We start from the raw sequence: 22,745 nt of genomic DNA, 5'->3' as shown, positions 1-22,745 counted from the left end.
TTTGGCAATTTTGGGAATGTCCCCAGTGTGATTTGAATGTGCTGAATGATGTGAATTTCAAACTGTAAGGATGTAAATAAATGCTTTGGAATGGGTTGAATCGGTTGAAAAATGTAGAAATAAGTGAAATAGGAAATTTTGTGAAATTTTGCGCAAATTTTAAATGTGAAAATGTGGAATTTTTGGTAAGTGGGAAGGTGTGGAATAGGTAGGCAAAAGATGAACAGTTGAAAGTTGGAACGAGTTGAATCGGTTGAAATATGTAGAAATTAAAAGTGAAAAACGACAATAACAATAGTGTGAAGGTCTTCACCTTCACACTAATTAAGGACAGGAATAACAATAGTGTGTAGGCCTTCGCCTTCACACAACTACAAATGCAATTTCTGGAGAAATTGCGTGTGAAGGCAAATGCCCCTTACGTTAAGCGCGAAAAACAAAAAATGCGAAAAACGGTAAGCGCTAAAAACGGTAAGCGCGGAAAACCATAAACGGGAAAAATGATAAGCGCGAAAAACGGTAAGAGAGAAAACGATAAGCCGGAAAAACAGTAAGCGAAAAAACTGAAAACTGATAAGTGGGACAAATAAAAAGCGAGAAAACGATTAACGACTTTGTTTTATTTGCATTTTCTTTTAACAATAGGGTATGGCTCGAACCCACAACCCTGAGAATAAGAGACTCATGCTCTACCGACTGAGATAACCAGCCTCTATTGAGTGATAATATTGTGTAAGGGTGCTTGCAGTAACATATTAAAAATAATGTTTTATTTCTATACACATGACCTGGAACATAATTTCAAAGTCAATCTTGTCTGCTGACTTTCCCATGGCAGTGCCATGTCTTTGCTGCAGTAGCATAATTTAAAAGAAATATATTGATGTATACTTGGGACTTTTTAAGATGGTGGTTGGACTTACTGTTGAGAGATGCTCTCAATTATACATTTTCCTATTGTATGTTTTGTCAGAATATGTTTAAATCATGTTATTTTCTTATGACAGCATCTTGATTTATTGTGTGATTGGAACCACCTGTGATGACCTGTTAAGTGGGCGTGTTTAATAAAAAGCCTTCCTGCATGCTGCACAGTGGGTTCTTACAAGCTGTCGCCGCAGTAGTCGCAGTGAATGGTGTGCAAACAGAGTTGATCGGCCTCCTCGTCTTTCTTTATTTTATCCCACCGAGTTTGGTGCGATTGTGTTCCTCACAAGTACCTGCTGCTGTATGGCTACTCTGTCAACAGGTTATGGGCCCAGGTAAACCCAACACCGCATGTTCCCACCGACGTACTGGTGATGATAGCACGCTGTGAGCACCATGAGCGGACGGGCTGCAGAGAGGAACAGTTTTGCTAGCCGCTGGTCGCGGTTAATGTTCGACGGTGATGAAAAGAATTACGAATTATGGGAGGCAAAGTTTTTGGGCCACCTGCAATTGCAGGATTTGAAAGACGTTATCTTAAACGAGCCCACAACCGAGGAAGAAGACGAACTACAGCAAGACGCTGGAAAGAATGAGGAAGCGTATGCAGAACTCATTCAGTTTTTGGATGATAAAATTTGTCGCTGGTGATGCGCGATGCTGCAGATGACGGGCGAGGGGCCCTACAAATCCTAAGAAACTACTATCAAGGCAAAGGCAAGCCACGCATCATAAGTCTCTACACAGAACTGACATCACTACAGAAGTCTGAGAGTGAAAGTGTGACCGAGTATGTGATCCGGGCAGAGACCGCAATCACAGCGCTAGGAAATGCCGGTGAGGTATTAAGTGATGGACTATTGGTAGCAATGGTGTTAAAAGGTCTGCCGGAGTCCTTTAAACCATTTGCAATCCATGTCACACAACGTGATGAGACGATGCAGTTCTCGGGATTCAAGACAAAAATGCGCAGTTACGAGGACACAGAGAAGATGCGGGCTGAAGCAGATGACAACGTGATGAATGTACGGCAGAGGAGAGCGAGACCTGACAGACCAGCTGACCGAGGAGCCGAGAGGAGCGCCGCGGAGGTGGTGTGCTTCAAGTGCGGCCTGAAGGGCCACATGGCCAGAGCCTGCCGACGTAAACTGTGGTGCAGTCATTGCAAGAGCAGCACACACCGGGACGCGACCTGCAGGCGGAAGCAGCGCGGCAACCGGGACGACGCACGGAGGGTCCACGGGGTGACGGAAGACCAGGACCGAGATGAGTACTTCTTCCGAGTGAGCAAGGGGGCAGCAAGAGTCGACGTGAGAGGCCTGATGGTTGACTGCGGGGCTACCTCGCACATCATCACAGACCTGGCGAAATTCAAGCGGTTTGATGACGGGTTCCAGGCCGAGACACACTGCGTGGAGCTGGCGGACGGCACGCGGTGCAAGGGCGTCGCGGAGCGCCGAGGTGATGCAGAAGTCTGCCTGGTCGACAGCACAGGTAGACACCTGAACGCAACGCTGAGGCAGGCGCTGTACATCCCATCCTACCCACAAGACATCCTATCCGTGAAAGCAGCTACGGCCAGGGGAGCCACTGTGGTCTTCAAGGAGGAGAAGAACGCCCTCATCTACCAAGACGGTACGAAATTCCCCATCCACGTACGTGATAGACTATATTATTTGCATACAGTAAATGATGATGATGATTGTGATGATCAGTGTAAAGGATGTCATGATATTCAGACGTGGCATGAGATACTGGGACACTGCAACTATAAAGACATTCAGAAATTACAAAATGTTGTTGATGGCATGAAAATTAAGGGGTCAATAAGCAAACCTCAACATTGTGAAGTGTGTACTAAAGGACAGTTTTTCCAAACCAGGAACAAAGATCCTGATGTGAGGGCTAAGACCCCTCTAGAACTAGTTCACACAGATTTGGCAGGGCCAATCCATCCAGAATCTAAAGAGGGTTACAGATATGCAGTTTCATTTACTGATGATTTTTCCAGCACTGTTTTTGTGTATTTCTTAAAGAACAAAAGTGACACTGTTCAAGCTACAGAAAGGTTTCTGGCAGATGTAGCCCCATATGGCAAAGTAAAATGTATCCGATCTGATAATGGTACTGAATTTACAAGTAAATATTACCAGACTTTGCTCACTAAAAATGTGATTAAACATCAGACATCAGCACCGTACTCTCCTCATCAAAATGGTACTGCTGAGCGCAATTGGCGAACACTTTTTGACATGGCAAGGTGTATGCTCATTGATAGTGGTTTGCCAAAACAACTATGGACCTATGCAGTCCAAACTGCTGCTGTGATCCGGAACAGGTGTTTTAACAAAAGAACAGGGCAGACAGCCATTCAGATGTTGACAGGAAGAAGACCAAATTTGTCTAGGATGCAAAGGTTTGGTTCAGAGTGTTATGCCTATAAACAAGACAAGAGAAAGCTTGATCCAAGGTGTGAAAAATGTGTTTTTATTGGGTATGATAAAACCAGTCCTGCATACATTGTGTATTCCCCTGTCAGTAAGAAAGTGCAAAAGCACAGATTGGTAAAGTTTGTGGCAAAATCAGGTGTAGAACAACAAACACAGACTGTCACATCTGAGGATGATGACTTTGTAAGAACCAAACCAAGAAGTCCAAATCTTGTGTTCGGAGAACAAAAACCTGAAGTCAGCCACCACCAACCACAACAAGAAAGAGCTGAAATCAAACGTGAGCCTGATGGTAGCCATTACCCTACCAGAGAGAGAAGGCAGCCAGACAGATACACAGATTGTAATGTGTCCAAATATGTGTCTGATGATCAAGAGACGGATCAAGTCCAGAGTAACATTGATTACTGTTATCGTGTAATGTTTAACATACCTGTGTCATTTTCAGGAGCTGTAGCCTCAGATAAGGCCAAAGAGTGGGTTAAAGCCATGGATGAGGAAATGCATTCACTTAAAGAAAACAACACATTTACCCTGACCAATTCGCCAGAGGGCAAGAAAGCAGTGGGGGGTAGATGGGTGTATGCCATTAAAACAGATGTTGATGGTTCTGAGAAGTACAAGGCCCGATATGTTGCTAAGGGATATAGCCAGAAGATGGGTGTAGATTATGGGGAGACATTTTCTCCTACAGCTAACATGACCAGTGTTAGAGTTCTGATGCAGAAAGCAGCGCAGGAAAAGTTGATTTTACACCAAATGGATGTGAAAACCGCATATTTAAACGCACCCATAGACTGTGAGATCTACATGGAACAACCAGAAGGGTATGAGGAGAGATCTCAAACAGATAGGAAGTTAGTATGCAAAATTGAGAAGTCATTGTATGGGTTAAAACAATCAGGTAGAAATTGGAATAAGTTGTTGCATGATCATTTGACAGAAAATTATTTTACCCAACCCAAGCTGACCACTGTGTTTACACAAGAGAGACAGAACATGAGAAAGTCATTGTGATAATATGGGTTGATGACCTATTAATTGCAGCAAGTAATGAAGAAGCTATGGAGGTCACAAAAGACATGCTGACAGCAAGGTTCAAAATGAAGGATTTGGGTAAACTGAAACATTTCTTGGGCATCAATTTTGAGCAAACCAGTAACTGTGTTACAATGTCTCAAGCTAAATATGTTGAGAAAATTTTAAATAGGTTTAATATGCAAGATTGCAAAGGTAGATCGACACCTTGTGAACAAAAACTGAACTACACAGATGATGCTGCGTTACTGAGTGATGTTTCAATGTACAGAGAAGCAGTGGGTAGTCTTATTTATTTAACTGTATGTACAAGACCTGACTTGAGTTTTATTGTAAGCAAGCTGTCACAGTATTTTAATCAACCTACTGTTGAACATTTTTGTACAGTTAAACATGTGCTAAGATATTTAAAGGGTACTAGTGACAAGAAGTTGTGCTACCAAATGAGTAATGAAAACCTGGGTATACAAGCCTACAGTGATGCAAACTGGGCTGGTGATGTAGATCGACGTAGTACAACTGGTTATTGTGTAACTCTATCCCAGGGTGGTACTTTAGTGTCATGGAAGACAAAAAGACAGCCAACTGTAGCACTGTCTACTTGTGAGGCAGAGTATATTGCTCTGGCTGCAACTATCCAAGAATGTCTATACCTCACACAACTGCTAGATGGTATTGATAAACATGTGTATATGCTACCTGTAGTGTTTGAAGACAACCAAGGCACGATTGCATTAGCAAAGAATCCTGTTCAAAGACAGCGATGCAAACATGTGGATATTAAATACCACTTTATCCGGTCCAATGTTACAGAGGGTAAACTGTCTCTTGTGTACTGTCCAACTGAACATATGGTTGCGGATGTAATGATTGGTCATTAGCCTGCAACAAAATTTAAGTTGGCAAAATTTGCTGGATTTATGTTTGGGTCTAACTAAAGGAAAATGGACTTGTTTTCTGACTAAAATGTCAAGGTAATGTTTTCTTTAGGGTTATAGTGTGAGAGCAAGTGGGGGTGTTGAGAGATGCTCTCAATTATACATTTTCCTATTGTATGTTTTGTCAGAATGTTTAAATCATGTTATTTTCTTATGACAGCATCTTGATTTATTGTGTGATTGGAACCACCTGTGATGACCTGTTAAGTGGGCGTGTTTAATAAAAAGCCTTCCTGCATGCTGCACAGTGGGTTCCTACAAGCTGTCGCCGCAGTAGTCGCAGTGAATGGTGTGCAAACAGAGTTGATCGGCCTCCTCGTCTTTCTTTATTTTAGTCCACCGAGTTTGGTGCGATTGTGTTCCTCACAAGTACCTGCTGCTGTATGGCTACTCTGTCAACACTTACTTTAAAAGTGCTGGGGTACCTCCCCACATAGAAGACAGTGTTATTGGTCAAAAGGCTGAGAAGCCCTTGATCTCCTCCCGCCTCCACATAGGCTTTGGTGACCCTCTGGTCGCCTTCAGAAGCCTCCGAAGACATGGACATCTGACCATACTGCAGGATCCTTCAAAACAAAAACACAGCGCAAGTAAAACAACACCAAGTCACATACCTGCATGTGTGTCGTATCCTACCTCTCCAGGACCACACTATTAAAGTTTCCGTTGGACTGGACATCTTCAGACATCAACACTTGTGCCGTTTCACCACCGATGTTAAAGTACCAGTGCAGCTTCCTCCCTTCCAGCGTCATTCCCAGGAAGTCCTTAGAGGACTACAAAGACCAGCAGTCAACACGCTAGACTCTTTTCATGCACATAAGAGCCATGGCACAACATAGTGCATTTACTGGTCATGCAGGTTAAAAGCACCATGACACTCAATGCCACACCTCAACCCTCAGAGTGGACACTTCTTACAAAGATTCGGCTAAACTGCTGAATTATTTCGGTTCTGACAGAACCCAGAGGGACAAGTTGTAACCGCAACAGTGACCACTTTCACAAAGCAACACAAATTCCACTACGACATAATTACAGTTGATAAAATTAGTCTGATGTGACGTGTATAACACTCATGAGACAGCGGAATTCAACACATAAGGATGGGAGACAAGAATGTCAAGTGTTACAGGGGGAAATCAACAAATGGCCCCACTCGCCCAAACAGTATCCTGGGTAATATTGCGTTTGAGGATTTTGAATTAAGCAGAAAAATCCACCCATTTTTATCCATCAGGAGGTGTTTAATCTATTTATTCCGGGCAATATAATCTTATTGCAATATCTGTATTGAGTCAATTAGTCATTTATTTTCATCTATCAGGATGTATTTAATCTGTTTAGTATGGGCAATATAATCTCCTTGCAATATCTATATTGAGACAATTAATCATTTAATTTTTGGAAAATTAGGCCACAGTTAGGCCACACAGAGCTCCGACGTGAGTATGCCACATGAGTACTTTGTTGGTTGAGTTGCTTATTCATTGGTTTATCTGCTGCTTCTTTGGTTTAACAGGTGGTCGGAGGCAGCTGTGCACTGCCTACAACAGGGGTGTCAAACTCTTTTTTTTCACGGGCCGCATTGTAGTCGTAGCTTCTTTCGAAGGGCCATTATGACTGTCAACCCAAATAAATGTATGAGCACCTCATATTATATACAGTAAAACCTAGAAAACAAACTGATAAATAACTCGTTTTCAAATCAGACGAGTAAAAACTGGTCAGATATTAAAAAAAAAAAAAGATATTATTAAAAGTGAAGACGATTTGCAATTCTAGTAATGACACGAATTTGATGCACAATTTGTCTTCGCGGGCCACATAAAATCATGTGGCGGGCCGTATCTGGCCCCGGGGCCTTGAGTTTGACACATGTGGCCTACAACATGCTTATTGCTGGAGTTGGGAATTTATTTCAGTTTTTTCTTTTAAATCTACATCCAATATTTTTAATATTTTATCAAAGGGGTAGGGTTGATATTAAGCATGCTACCCTACTTGTTCTGTTCTGTGAAAATCTAAAATCAGAGCATGGGTGTGTTTTCATGGGAATGCTTACATCTCTATTGCCAAGGTAGAAGACAAACTGCTTGGCGCCATCTTCCTGACGGCGGGAGCGCACAGCCTCGGGCAATGTGATGTAAAATTTGAGGGTGGTATAGGATGCTAGGTCTGCCAGGTTGGGCGGAGTGCGCACTTGAATGCCTGATGTGCCATTGAACTTCACAGGAACGCTCACCTGGATGCAGGAAAAAGTGGTTACAGAAAGTTACATTCATGTTCAGTAGCACTTGTCCTCATTAAGGTAGGGGTGAAATAGGTGAGAAAATGGCTCTTTCAGAAGCAAAATGGCCTACTCGCTATGTAATATGTGTTTTTTAGATATTTTGGTGCCTGCTATCGTGATACAGAAAAGTTCCAGTGTACCATAAAACAAACAAAAACCAAACTGTGAGGCGGACGGCACTGTACTGCCCATGAAATCATGTAGCCATCCTTCACTACTTCGCGGTTAAATTACCGAGGCCTCAGTACATCGCGGATTGTTCAAAAATATTAATCAAAAATTCAAACGAACAGAAGCTATTGTCTGGGGTTGAGTTTCTTGTTATAAAAGAAGTATAAAATAAGAATAGAATAGTTCTAAAAACATACTTATAGTATATACACTTGTACCTTGTTGTAAAAGAAAAGCTGTTGTAAGAATAAAAGAGTTCTAAAAATATATTTACAGTAAGTACACTTTAGTTACATCTACGTATGTTACACACACGTATCATAATTATATTATTTATGCATTATTTTCTGTATGTTATTTATAATAATATGTTTATTCACATGTTTGAAACTATTCTTTAATGTTCCAATGATAACATGCACTTATATGGTTTCATATACACTTATTGATATCATACATACAAAAAAAATTACATATGTTAAAAAGGAGAGGGTGACACGACTACGATGTTTTTCACTGATTGCGGCCGGTTCTGGTCCCTATTAACCGCAATAACTGAGGGATGGCTGTATTGATTTAATTTATTTAACCTTTAATCTTCCACGTAAGATAAGTTATTTACAGTAATGACCTGGCTGCAGAGTAAAATCTTGCAAAATAAAAGATAATAAATATACAAACTAGGGGTGGGTAATTACCGTTTTTTTCCAGGTATAATGCGCAAAATTTAGCTAATTTATTGTCCTAAAATCTGGGGTGCGCATTATACATGGGTACAAAAAAAACAATAAAACAATTCTCAATTTTTTTTTCTTTTTTTTTTTTAAATCCGGATATCATACGGAGGCCGCCATTACAGATGTGCTTTCTTCTCTGCTGTTCACTTCAAACACACTCCATACGAACACAATGCTCTCGTATCAGACGCTTGCTAGATCACCTGCTCGTTTGCTGTCACAATGTACCCTACACAAATCCGAAACATTTCTTCGCTATTGAGTATGCTAGCGCATGCGCAGTGATACTGACCGGCAGAACATCCGGTTGTTCTCAAAGATGATCTTTTTTCTGAAATAATTTTACGTTCACGGACTTAAGTAGGAGTCAAAGTCTGGGTGCGTATTATACATGGGTACAGGCTTTTTTCCAGCATCAACATGCCATTTTTAGGGTGCGTATTATACATGGGGGCGCATTATACACGGAAAAAAACGGTAATCAAAATTGAGTAGTGATTTCAATGTTGGCTTCTCTACATTTTTAAAATGTTATTAGCGAAGAGACACGATTAATGTGCTGAACGGTGAGGTGTGTTCACAAATTCCCGATGATATGAAAGTACCGTGAATGCACCATGTTGCTTGCGTGGCAAACGTGTAGCGCAGGGGTCGGGAACCTATGGCTCGCGAGCCATACATGGCTCTTTTGGTGACTGCGTCTGGCTCGCGGACAAATCTGTTTACTCAATTGAAGTCCAATAGTTTTGTTATATTATCAAAGTAAAAAATAGATCTACTGAAATCAAAATGTTAAATTAGCTTTCAAAATATAAAATACGATCACGTTTGCAATCCATCCCATCTGTTTTCTACCGCTGAAATCCACGGTTGCATCATATCAGCCAATCCCAACTGCTTTTCGGTGTACAGAAGGGTGACGCCAGGTCGGACAAAAAAGCGCAATTTTTATTGGACAATACTCCTGTCACACACGCATGACCACACCCCTCCAATCTGGCCAAATCACGCACACCTGTTGCTAGTTAGAGGACACTTGACCACGACTTCGCTTTTCGCACTTCCCCACGCTACGTGCCTGCCTCGCTGATGGTGAAGAGAAAAAAAGATGACAGTTACCGAACATTTCAGAGTGAGTGGACCGAATAATTTGCATTTGTGGAGAGAGGAGGCTCTGCTATGTGCCTCATATGCAATGACAATATTGCATCAATGAAACGCTCCAATATTAAGCGCCACTTTGAGACACGACTTGTGACATTTGCAACCAAATACCCAGCTGGGGACAGCAGAAAGAATGCGTGTGAAGAGCTCCAAAGGAAGGTCCAAGCTAGTCAACAGCAACTCCGTGTATGGACTAGACAAGGTGAGTTTGATTCAGCTAGTTTTGCTGGCGCATTAGCAATAGTGAGGAACGGAAAGCCATTCACTGATGGCGAGTATTTAAAAACATTTATGCTCGATGTGCTAATGAACCTTTTGACGACTTCAGGGATAAAGATAATTAAATGGTAGGGGTGTAAATCGCGGGTTTTGTCACGATACGATATATCATCGATTCAAAGAACTACGATACGATATTTGCCGATATCTTAAAGCCTGCTGCGATTCATTCACGATATATCGCGATATAGTGCTCTACGATCGATTTTTTTTTTTTTTTTTTTTTTTAAATAAAAAATATAGAACAATAACCTGATTTATAACAATTCATACGCAAAATCAACAAGGTACTGCAAACTCTTTATTTAGGAAATAACAAGAGTATTGTAGTATACAAAGTGCTTATTTTAACACTAAACTTTGATGTTGTGTTTTTTCTTTAAATGTGCGGCGAGATTTGTGCTCCCTGAATATTAGATCACCGCATGGCAGGATTTACAAACTGCACGTGTCTTGTCCGTTGAGCCATCTTTTCTTTGGAATCCAAAGTGCTTCCAAACGAATGATTTGAAGCCTAAAGGGGAGCAAATTTCCTCGTCTTTTTGGACACTAGCCATTGCACCAGCCCCGGAGCCGCGTACTAGTTGTCGACTCCCCTTTCACGTGCGTGCTCTGCTCACAACACAACACGCGCAGTGCGCTCCCGGAAAGAGGAAGCAAGCAACAATGAACTGGATTTCAAAATAAAGTCGCGTCTAATGTCCGAGGTCAAACACGGCGATATAAATCGATGTTTACGTTTAGCATCGATGCCAATAAATCGTAGAGCATTATATCGATTAATCGATGTGTATCGATGTATCGTTACACCCGTATTAAATGGATAAAATACATGACTGTCAGCAAGAACCGTTCATGATTGGGCCACTATGAAGGCAAATCAAGTGGAGGAAGCACAAGTGAGTGACATAAACACAGCAGTCTACTTCTCCCTCATTTTGGATGAATCAACAGACATGAGCCATGTATCCCAATTCAGTGTGATTGCAAGATATGTTGCCGGTGACACGCTGCATGAGTAAAGTCTTGCTGTTTTGCCAATGAAGGGATCAACGAGAGGGGAGGATTTATTCAAGGCGTTCATGGAGTTTGCCCAGGGGAAAAATCTACCTATGGATAAACTCATTTCTCTGTGTACCGATGGCGCTCCATGTATGGTAGGGGAAAACTGAGGATTCGTGGCGCTTCTTCGTCAACATGAAAACAGACCTATCCTCAGTCTTCACTGCATTCTGCATCAGGAGGCGCTTTGTGCGCAAATGTGTGGCGAGCAACTAGGTGAGGTGATGTCGCTGGTGATTTAGGTGTCCAACTTCATTGTTACCAGAGCGTTACATGATCGGCACTATAAAACACTGCTGAATGAAGTTGGAAAGGCCTACCCTGGTCTGGTTCTGCACAGCAATGTCCGGTGGTTGTCAAGAGGGAGGGTGCCGTTTCGCGGCTTGCCTGAGCGAAATCCTGACTTTTCTCGAAATGAAAGGTGCTGAGCATCCTGAGCTAACCAACGCCGAGTGGCTTCTGAAGTTTTACTACCTTGTGGACATGACTGCCCATCTAAACCAACTCAACGTGAAAATGCAAGGCATTGGGAATACAGTCGCATCCCTTCAACAAGCTGTGTCTGCATTCGAGAATAAGCTTGAGCTCTCTCTTCGTTGCGGATATTGAGACAGGCCGTTTACTGCACTTTGAAAAACTGAGGGAATTTAAAGTTGCCTCCACAGCCAAAGACCCCTTTCAACATGTTGATATTCAGCAGCTAGTTAGCTTGACATCTAATCTCCTGCAGTCGTTCAAAACACGTTTTGGAGCGTTTCGTGAGCACACTCGTCTTTTTCAATTCATCACTCATTCACACGTGTGCGTACTGGATGCAGTGGAACTGAGTTACATCCCTGGTGTGTCTGTCGGAGAGTTTGAGCTTGAAATTGCTGATCTGAAGGCCGCTGACATGTGGGTGAATAAGTTGAAGTCGCTTAATGAAGAGTTGGAGAAACTTGTATGACAGCAAGCAGAACTGGCCAGCCAACACAAGTGGACAGGAATGAAGTTACTTCCACATGCAGATGAGTTGATTGTGAAAACATGGAATGCGCTTCCAGTCACATATCACACACTGCAGCGAGCGTTGCTGTATTGACCATGTTCGGATCTACCTATACATGTGAGCAGTCCTTCTCTCATCTCAAACACATCAAGACCAACCTAAGGTCATGTCTAACTGATGAGAGCCTCAACGCCTGCATGAAACTCAACCTTACCGCATATCAACCGGACTACAAAGCCATCAGCCATCAAATAAATCGGCACACAGCTAACGCTCGCCACGCATCTAACGCTCGCCACGCATCTAACGCTCGCCACGCATCTAACGCTCGCCACGCAGCTAACGCTCGCCACGCAGCTAACGCTCGCCACGCAGCTAACGCTCGCGACGCAGCTAACGCTCGCGACGCAGCTAACGCTCGCCACACAGCTAACGCTCACCACACAGCTAACGCTCACCACGCAGCAGCTTTCAAGAGCCAAAGAAACAAACGTGGAGAGGAATTAACAAAACAAAGGATCTCAAGAGTGAAACGAAAATACGCTTAGAGCAGTATTTTCTGCCTAGATTGGACGCTCTGTCATCACGGCGCCTCTGAGCCAGTGTTGAAACTCTGTTGGACACTCTTTTTACCACCTTTTTACCATGCTGACGAAAGTGGAAAAAGAGCTTAAGGAAGCGCTCAATTTTGTGACTGCGGAGATGGAGGCGGTCAGACTGGAGCAGAAAACAATTCTCGACTTGGTTGAAGAAGTTAGAACGCTAGGACTACAACTATATGAGAAGGAGAAAACAATTGCACATCCCGAAAATCGAGTGTCGGACCTCGAAGAGTACACGAATGAACGACATAATTGTCACTGGACTTGCGATTAAACCCCGGTCATTTGCCTGGGCGGTGGCGGGTTTTGATGAGACAACCAGGCCGAACAACAGGTGACAGCCTTTTTCCTGTCCAAGGGCATGGAATTGGACGGGCGTAGCATAGAGGCCTGTCACCCACGCCCACAGAGAAGGACAAGCGACAAACCTGCTGTAATACTGAGATTTGCAAACTGAAAACATAAAACGGCACTGTTAAAACAAAAGAAAATACTGAGAGGATCCGACGTTTACCTGAATGAGCACTTGACCAAAAAGAACGCGGAAATCGGCAAGAAAGCTCGTTTGTTAAGAAAGAACAGAAAGATCCAATCCACATGGACAGCAAACTGCAAAGTTTATATAAAGCTGAACGGAACGCCAGAGGAATCCAGAGGGATGGTTGTCAGAAGTATAGAAGATTTGAACAAGTATCAGTGACAATCAGACGACAACTACACAAGGTAACAATGCTGTCTATTTATGGACTGGCTACCTGTGAAAATGACTGTGGACTGAAAAGGCAATAGACTCTTCTGATATAGTTGAACTCACTGAACATAACATGCATGGATTTGAATATAACATTGACCCTGATAGCAACTTCTTTAAGAATGTAAACAGCAATTGTGGTTATTATACAGATGACCAATTTAATGCCAAAATCAATGTAAATCAAGGACTGTCAATTATCCATTTTAATCGCAGAAGACTTTACACCAATTTTCAACACATTAAGGAGTACTTATACCATTTTAAGAAAATATTCAATACTGTAGCTATATCTGAGACTTGGATTAACTCCAAGAAGGGTGCAGATTTCGAGTTAAAGGTTATGAACTCAAATACAAGAGTAGGATGGATAAAAAGGGAGGAGGAGTGGCCTTGTTTGTAGAATCTCAACTTCAAGGTGATCGAAAATATGACTGTAACCATTGCTGATGTAATAGAATGTATTACCATAAAAATCGACACCTGGAAAAAAAATAAATGTAATTGTTTGTTGTGTTTATCGAGCTCCTGGCTCGAGCATTGACATTTTTAAGGACATTATGGAGGGATTATTCGCCAACACAAATCAGAAACTGAACTTCATCTATTTTGAAATAGATCTTCTGAATCCCAACAAACATAAACAGACTGCCGAGTTCTATGATACATTGTTTAGGGCATTCAAACCATCACGGACTACAAGCCCGCGCCGCAGAGCTGTGAGGGCGACATCCATCTGCTCAACGATCTGAACTGCTTCTTTGCTCGCTTCGACGTTCAGAACAGCACTTGTCCGCTGAAGACTCCTCCCCCTACACACGAGCAGCCCTTGTGCCACGCTGGAGATAGCGTGAGGAGGGCGCTTGCCGCTATAAACGCCCGTAAGGCGGCGGGCCCTGACAACATCCCAGGTCGAGCGCTGACGGACTGCGCTGGGGAGCTGATGGGTGTCTTCACGGACATCTTTAACATTTACCTGCAGCCGGCCATCGTCCCTTCATGTTTCAAGGCTGCCACCATCGTACCTGTGCTGAAGAAACCTGCTCCGTCCTGCTTCAATGACTACCCCCCCGTGGCACTGACGCCCAGCAACATGAAGTGCTTTGAGCGCCTTGTCATGGAGCACATCAGGTCAATTAACCCCCCCCCCCCCCACCATAGACCCCTTCCAGTTTGCGTACCGAGCCAAACGGTCCTCTGAGGATGCCATCTGCTCTGCCCTCCACTCGACCCTCACCCACCTGGAGAGAAGGGACTCGTATGTGAGATTGCTGTTTGTGGACTTCAGTTCCGCCTTCAACACCATTGTGCCACAACGACTCATCTGCAAACTCGACAAGCTGGGCCTCAGTACCTACCTCTGCAACTGGCTACTGGACTTCCTCTATCAGAGGCCTCAGGTGGTACGTGTTGGCGACAAAAACTCCGCCAGCATCACGCTGAGCACGGGGGCCCCCCAAGGCTGCGTGCTCAGTCCGCTGCTCTTCACCCTCCTGGCGGATGACTGCACTGCAACCTACAGCGACAACCGGATCGTGAAGTTTGCTGACGACACGACTCTGGTGGGTCTCATCACCAAGGGAGACGAGACTCAATACAGGCTGGAGGTTGACCTTCTGACCACGTGGTGCAGGGACAACAACCTCCTGCTGAACGTCGACAAGACCAGGGAGGTTGTTGTTGACTTCCGGAAGGGTCACACCCAACACCTGCCGCTGACCATCGACGGTGCTGTGGTGGAGAGAGTGAGCAGCACCACATTCCTGGGGGTGCACATCAGTGAGGACCTCTCCTGGTCCACCAACACCGCATCACTGGCGAAGAAAGCTCAGCGCCGCCTGTACTTCCTGCGGAAACTCAGGCGAGCAAGTCCTCCTCCGGCCGTCATGACTACATTCTACCGTGGCACCATTGAGAGCGTCCTCTCAAGTTGTATCGCTTTTTTGGGGTGGTAGCTGCACTGAATACAACTTGAAGGCCCGACAGCGCATAGTGAACACGGCTGGTAAGATTATTGGGGCTTCACTACCCTCCCTAAAGGACATTTACACCTCCCATCTCACCCGCAAGGCGACCACGATTGTGAGTGATGTGAGTCACCCCGCTCACTCTTTGTTCAATCTTCTGTCCTCGAGGGAAGAGGTACAGGAGCCTGCGCTCCCGCACCACCAGACTCACCAACAGCTTCATACTCCAGGCTGTTTGGATCCTGAACTCTCTCCCCCCTTCTGCGTAGCGTCCTGTACTTTTGCGCTATATTCTGACTGTCTGCTGTATGCACGCTTGCTCCATTTTTGTTCCTCTTATTTATTATGTTATTTGTTCATTTATTATTTATTAATCACTCTTATTTATTCATTGTTTGTGCCTTCTTGTTTTTACTTTTTGTGTTGTTTACTTGTATGTATATTGTGTACTATGTCTTGTCACCGTGGGATAGTGGGAACGTAATTTTGATCTCTTTGTGTGTCTTGACATGTGAAGAAATTGACAATAAAGCAGACTTTGAATTTGTATGTGTCTCTTGCACATGATCACCAAGCCAAACAGAGTAACATCACATTGTGCCACTCTCATTGATAACATATTCTCAAATAGCTTGGAAAACAATATCATTAGTGGGTTATTGCTGATTGATATGGTTTGGTTTGGTTTATTGTTTAGCACATATTATAGCAATAACAGTGCAAGGAGGGAGACGAAGCCTTGGGCTTGTAAAGAGCTCCACTCCTGTAGAAACAAAGTGTTAAACAAACAAAGTGCTGTGTCGTCAAATGTCATTCAAGTGTTTAAAAAAACAACAACATATATATGTGTATATATATATATATATATATATATATGTATGTGAATATTTATATATATAGCAAGTGCTATATATACACTACCGTTCAAAAGTTTGGGGTCACAAAATTGTTTGGTAGGGTAAATATTATTATAATAAAATGTTATGAGTTAAATATTATAAATTATATTTATAGATTTGTATAAGATTATATATAATCTATGAATATAAGTATACATATATATTATAAGATTTTTTACACAGAAGATCCATCCATCCATCTTCTTCCGCTTATCCGGGGTCGGGTCGCGGGGGCAGCAGCTTCAGGAGGGACTCCCAGACTTTCCTCTCCCCAGCCACTTCATCTAGCTCATCCCGGGGGATCCCAAGGCGTTCCCAGGCCAGCTGAGAGACATAGTCTCTCCAGCGCGTCCTGGGTCGTCCCCGGGGTCTCCCACCGGTGGGACATGCCCGGAACACCTCCCCAGGGAGGCGTCCAGGAGGCATCCTGATGAGATCCCCGAGCCACCTCATCTGGCTCCTCTCAACGTGGAGGAGTAGCGACTCTACTCCGAGTCTCTCCCGGATGACCGAACTTCTCACCCTATCTCTAAGGGAGAGCCCGGACATCCTGCGGAGAAAACTCATTTCGGCCGCTTGTATTCGGGATCTCGTTCTTTCGGTCATGACCCATAGCTCGTGACCATAGGTGAGGGTAGGAGCGTAAATCGACCGGTAAATTGAGAGCTTTGCCTTTTGGCTCAGCTCTCTCTTTACCACGACGGACCGGTACAGAGTCCGCATTACTGCCGACGCTGCACCGATCCGCCTGTCGATCTCGCGCTCCATCCTCCCCTCACTCGTGAACAAGACCCCAAGATACTTAAACTCCTCCACTTGGGGCAGGATCTCATCCCCGATCTGGAGAGGGCATTCCACCTTTTTCTGGTCGAGGACCATGGACTCGGATTTGGAGGTGCTGACCCTCATCCCGACCGCTTCACACTCTGCTGCGAACCGCTCCAGTGCGAGCTGGAGATCACGGCCTGAAGAAGCCAACAGCACCACGTCGTCTGCAAAAAAGCAGAGACGCGATGCTGAGGTCCCCAAACCGGACACCCTCAACGCCTCGGCTGCGCCTAGAAATTCTGTCCATGAAAATTATGAACAAATTCGGTGACAAAGGGCAGCCTTGGCGGAGTCTAACCCTCACTGGGAACGAATCCGACTAACTGCCGGAAATGTGGACCAAACTCTGGCATCGGTGATACAGGGACCGAACCGCCCTTATCAGTTGGCTCGGTACCCTGTACTCCCGAAGGGACACGGTCGAACGCCTTCTCCAAGTCCACAAAACACATGTGGACTGGTTGGGCGAACTCCCATGCACCCTCGAGGATCCTGCTGAGGGTGAAGAGCTGGTCCACTGAATCCGAGGTTCGACCTCCCGACGGACCCTTCTCTCCAGCACCCCTGAATAGACCTTACCAAGGAGGCTGAGGAGTGTAATTCCCCTGTAATTGGAACACACCCTCCGGTCCCCCTTCTTAAAGAGGGGAACCACCACCCCAGTCTGCCAATCCAGAGGCACTGTCCCCGATGTCCACGCGATGCTGTAGAGACGTGTCAGCCATGACAGCCCCACAACATCCAGAGCCCTTAAGAAATCCGGGCAGATCTCATCCACCCCCGGGGCCTTGCCACCGAGGAGTTTTTTAACTACCTCAGTGACTTCAACCCCAGAGATTGGAGAGTCCGCCTCAGAGTCCCCAGGCCCTGCCTCCACAATGGAAGGCGTGTTGGTGGAATTGAGGAGGTCTTCGAAGTATTCTCCCTACCGACACACAACGTCCCGAGTCGAGTTCAGCAGCACGCCATCTCTACTGTAAACAGTGTTGCTCGTTGCACTGCTTCCCCCTCCTGAGACGCCGGATGGTGGACCAGAATTTCTTCGAAGCTGTCCGGAAGTCATTCTCCATGGCCTCGCCAAACTCCTCCCACGCCCGGGTTTTTGCCTCAGCAACCGCCGAAGCCACGTTCCGTTTGGCCATCTGGTACCTGTCAGCTGCCTCCGGAGTCCCGCAGGCCAAAACGGCCCGATAGGACTCCTTCTTCAGTTTGACGACATCCCTTATCGCCGGTGTCCACCAGCGGGTTCGGGGATTGCCGCCACGACAGGCACCAATGACCTTACGGCAGTGCTTCTCAATTATTTTCTAATACGCCCCCCCCTAGCAAGAAGAAAGCTATTCGCGCCCTCCCCTCCCCACCGTGACTATCCTAACTTGTCTTGTAAGTCGTAAAATGTTGCACTGTCGCAAACGTCACAGAAGTAACAATGAGAGCGTCACTGCCCCCTGCTGGGAAGATGCGCAATTACACTTTATTCTAGTACTGCAAAAAAAAAGCCTGTTCCCCAGGGTCACACGCGCCCCCCCAGGTATAGCACGGCGCCCCCCAAGGGGGGCGCGCCCCACTATTTGAGAAGCACTGCCTTACGGCCACAGCTCCGGTCAGCCGCCTCAACAATGGAGGTGCGGAACAAGGTCCACTTGGACTCAATGTTCCCCGCCTCCCCCGGGACGTGGGAAAGGTTCTGCCGGAGGTGGGAGTTGAAGCTCTTCCTGACAGGGGATTCCGCCAGACGTTCCCAGCAGACCCTCACAGAACGTTTGGGTCTGCCAGGTCGGACCGGCATCTTCCCCCACCATCGGAGCCAACCCACCACCAGGTGGTGATCAGTTGACAGCTCCGCCCCTCTCTTCGCCCGAGTGTCCAAAACACGCGGCCGCAAATCCGATGACACGACTACAAAGTCGATCATCGAACTGCGGCCTAGGGTGTCCTGGTGCTAAGTGCACACATAGACACACTTATGTTTGAACATGGTGTTCATTATAGAAAATCCGTGTCGAGCACAGAAGTCCAATAATAGAACACCGCTCGGGTTCAGATCGAGCACAGAAGATTATATATATAATCTATAAATAATTATGTAAATAAATATATACACTACCATTCAAAAGTTTGGGGTCACCCAAACAATTTTGTGACCCCAAACTTTTGAACGGTAGTGTATAATAATAATAATAATAATAATTCATTATATTTGTATAGCGCTTTTCAAGAACCCAAAGACGCTTACAGGGAACAATGCAAAGACATACATGGGGGGGGGAGGGAGGGGAGGAAACAATCGGATAAACTTAAGAGGAGGAAACCAGTTATGGGTAGGGGAGGTCATAAGCTTGGGAGAAGAGGTATGTTTTTAGATGGGACTTAAATATGGGAAGTGTGGGTGAGTCACAGACAGACTGGGGGAGAGAGTTCCAGAGTCGGGGTGATGTGCAGGAGAAGGCTCTGTCACCGAAGGATTTGAGTTTGGATTTTGGGACTGTCAGACGTGAAGTATTGGAGGATCGGAGGGGACGGTTGGGGCAGTAGGGGACAAGGAGGTCGGATAGGTAAGTGGGAGCCAGGTGGTGAAGGGCTTTGAAGGTGAGGAGGAGTGTCTTGAAGATGATACGCTCCTTCATGGGGAGCCAGTGAAGAGAGTGGAGAACAGGAGTGATGTGTTCACGGGACCGGGTGTGGGTAAGGAGGCGGGCAGCAGAGTTTTGGACTAGTTGAAGTCTATGGAGTGAGTGAGCAGTGATTCCAGTGAGAAGGGAGTTGCAGTAGTCAAGCCGGGATGAGATGAAGGCGTGGATGAGAGATTCAGCGGCAGGGAGAGAAAGGCAGTGCCGGATTTTAGCGATGCGTCGGAGGTGGAAGTAGGAGGTCTTGACAACTGAGCTAACATGAGGTTGAAAGGACAGTGTGGGGTCAAAAATAATGCCAAGATTGCGTGCCAGAGGGGAAGGAGTGATGTTTGAGGAGTCAATGGTGAGTGTGATGGATCCAGTTTTATTAAGGGAGGATTTAGTGCCTATGAGGAGGAGCTCTGTTTTGTCACTGTTGAGTTTGAGAAAGTTGTGGGTCAGCCATGCTTTTATTGTAGAGATGCAGGTTTCAAAATGAGTGAGGGAAGGGTTACGGGTTGGTGTCGTACGTATATAGATCATCAGGTCATCAGCGTAGCAGTGGAAGTCCAGATTGAGTTTGCGGATGACGGTACCAAGGGGAAAGAGGTAGCAGATGAATAGGAGGGGGCCAAGAACTGAGCCTTGGGGGACCCCTTGTGTAACTGGGGAGAGGATGGATGTGTGACCGGAGAGAGAGATGAAATGGTTTCTGTTGGTGAGGTAGGAGGTGAGCCAGTCGAGTGCAGTGCCCTCAACACCTAGTTGGCGCAGCCTTTGGAGGAGGATGGAATGGTTCACAGTGTCAAAGGCTGCGCTAAGGTCAAGTAGTAGTAGGATGTTGAGGGCACCAGAGTCTGCAGAAATGAGGAGATCGTTGGTGACTTTAACTAGAGCTGTTTCAGTGCTGTGAAGTGGGCGGAATCCGGACTGGAAGGGTTCATAGAGGTTGTTTGACTGGAGATGGGTGTGGAGTTGGGCGGAGACAATGCGTTCAAGGGTTTTGGAAAGGAATGAGAGGTTGGAGATGGGACGGTAGTTGGAGAGGTTGAGTGGGTCCAAGGTGGGCTTTTTGAGAATGGGGGTGATGGCTGCAAGTTTATAGACAGCGGGAAAGTGGCCAAGGGATAAAGACTGATTAAAAAGGGTGGTGAGGTAGGGGAGGAGGACAGGGAGGCAGGCCTTAGTTAAGGTCGTTGGAAGAGGGTCAAAAGAGCAGGTGGTTGTCTTGGATGAGGTAATGATGTCTAGGATAGTGGAGGAGTCAACAAGGGAGAAGGCAGTGAGAGAGGGAAAGGGCGGGCGGTCAGGAAGTGGGGGCAGGAGGGCAGGGGAGGAGGAGTTATTGATGGTGTCGGTCAGAGAACTGTTGATTTGGGCGATTTTGTTGTTGAAGTTGACAAGGAAGGAGTTACAGAGGGCGGGTGAGGAGGGTGGCTTGGTGACCGGTGGCTGGAGCAATTTGTTGATGGTGGAGAAGAGTATGCGGGGGTTTCGGTTGGTGTTATTAATGAAAGATGAGAAGTAAGCAGATTTGGCAGCAAGAAGAGCGTCACGGTAGGAGGAGATGTGTTGTTCAAAGGTTTCGGCATGGACGGTGAGGCGGGTTCTTTTGTAGAGGCGTTCCAGTTGACGGCCAGTTTGTTTCATGGTGCGGAGTTCCGGTGTGTACCAAGGGGCAGAGTTAGTGAATGTAACAGAGGAAGTTTTCCAGGGGGCTAGGGAATCAAGGGAGTCAGAAAGGATGTTGTTGAGCGTGGTGGCAAGGTCATCAGGGGAGGAAGAAGTGGGGTCGGAGGGAAGAGCAGAGGATAAGAGCTGGCAAAGCGTGATTGGGTTTACAGCCTTGATGTTGCGGTAGGAGATGGTGCGCTTTGTGGATTTATGAGGCGAGGGTAGAGGGGCGGAGAAGAGGATGCAGAGATGATCTGACAGTGGAAAGGTGAGAGGACGGGGGTTGGATGTGAGTGGAAAGGAGGAGCATACTATATCCAGAGTGTGGCCTTTGGTGTGGGTGGGGAAGTTGATGTGCTGGGTGAGATGAAAGCATTCTAGAACGGAGATGAAGTCAGATGTCAGTGGAGCAGTTGGCTGGTCGATGTGGATGTTGAAATCACCGATTAGTAGGAGGCGATAGGAGAGTGAGGATACGATGGTGAGAAGTTCAGAGAGTTCAGAGAGAAAAGACGGATGTGACTTGGGGGGGCGGTAGATAAGAACAGCAGTAGTAGAGTTGGGGAGGGAAAAAGCGAGATATTCAAAGGATGAAATAGATGGGAGGTTGAGGTCCAATTCAGTGATTGATAGGGACCGCTTATGGAAGACAGCGATACCACCTCCTCGCCCAGAGAGGCGGGGTTTGGCGATGTAGCTGTAGTTAGACGGAGTGGCTTGGTTGAGAGAAAAATAGTCCAGAGGCTGTTGCCATGTTTCACAGAGAAGGAGCAGATCCAAATTATTGTCCAATATTAGTTCGAAAATAACTAGTGATTTGTTGGAGAGGGAGCGACAGTTCAGCAGTGCAAGGGAGATGGATGAAGGAGCGGGGGTGGGGGAGCGGAGATTGTTGAAGTTCACAGTACGGAAGGTGGGGGTGACGGGGGGGCGAGAGTTAGTCCAGAAAGAGGGGATGGGTGAGCCATCAGGGAAATGTCGTTTAAAAGATAGTCCGGAGCTACGGTGGATGTAGCGGCGACGGCGGAGGATCCCAGCCTTGCTATATATATATATATATATATATATATAGGTAAATAAACAAAAGCATAAGCTATATATTAATTTGTCATATTTATACATGCATATATACTACGAATGTGTATGTATACATACATAAACAAATACACTATACAAAATGAGAAACAAAAGAAACAAAATAGACACTTAGCGATGTTGAAGCAATCAAAGAGACACCAGGTAGGAATAGCTTAGAGAGGACAGAAGAACTGCAAACAGAAAATAACAAAACAAGGAAGAATCAGAGTATAAATTGCGGTTTAAGTTGATGTTCTTAGTATGAATCAGCTTAGTGCGGTGGAGTAA

General features: G+C 45.5%; 1 protein-coding gene across 5 annotated transcripts in view; it reads right to left on the bottom strand.

Moving 5' to 3' along the window:
- Positions 1-22,745, bottom strand: part of lama5 (laminin, alpha 5) — a 348,173-nt gene that overhangs the window by 51,021 nt on the left and 274,407 nt on the right. For all 5 annotated transcript variants that reach the window (XM_061273125.1, XM_061273122.1, XM_061273123.1 and 2 more), the window contains 3 exons: positions 7,419-7,598; positions 5,990-6,129; positions 5,760-5,919 (listed from right to left, as the gene is read on the bottom strand). In XM_061273125.1, the coding sequence (XP_061129109.1) occupies positions 5,760-5,919; positions 5,990-6,129; positions 7,419-7,598 (480 nt within the window). The remainder of the gene's footprint in view (positions 1-5,759; positions 5,920-5,989; positions 6,130-7,418; positions 7,599-22,745) is intronic.

This window comes from Syngnathus typhle, linkage group LG2, assembly GCF_033458585.1.
Source record: "Syngnathus typhle isolate RoL2023-S1 ecotype Sweden linkage group LG2, RoL_Styp_1.0, whole genome shotgun sequence".
Taxonomy (NCBI): domain Eukaryota; kingdom Metazoa; phylum Chordata; class Actinopteri; order Syngnathiformes; family Syngnathidae; genus Syngnathus; species Syngnathus typhle.
This window is presented reverse-complemented; position numbering and strand designations above follow the sequence as displayed.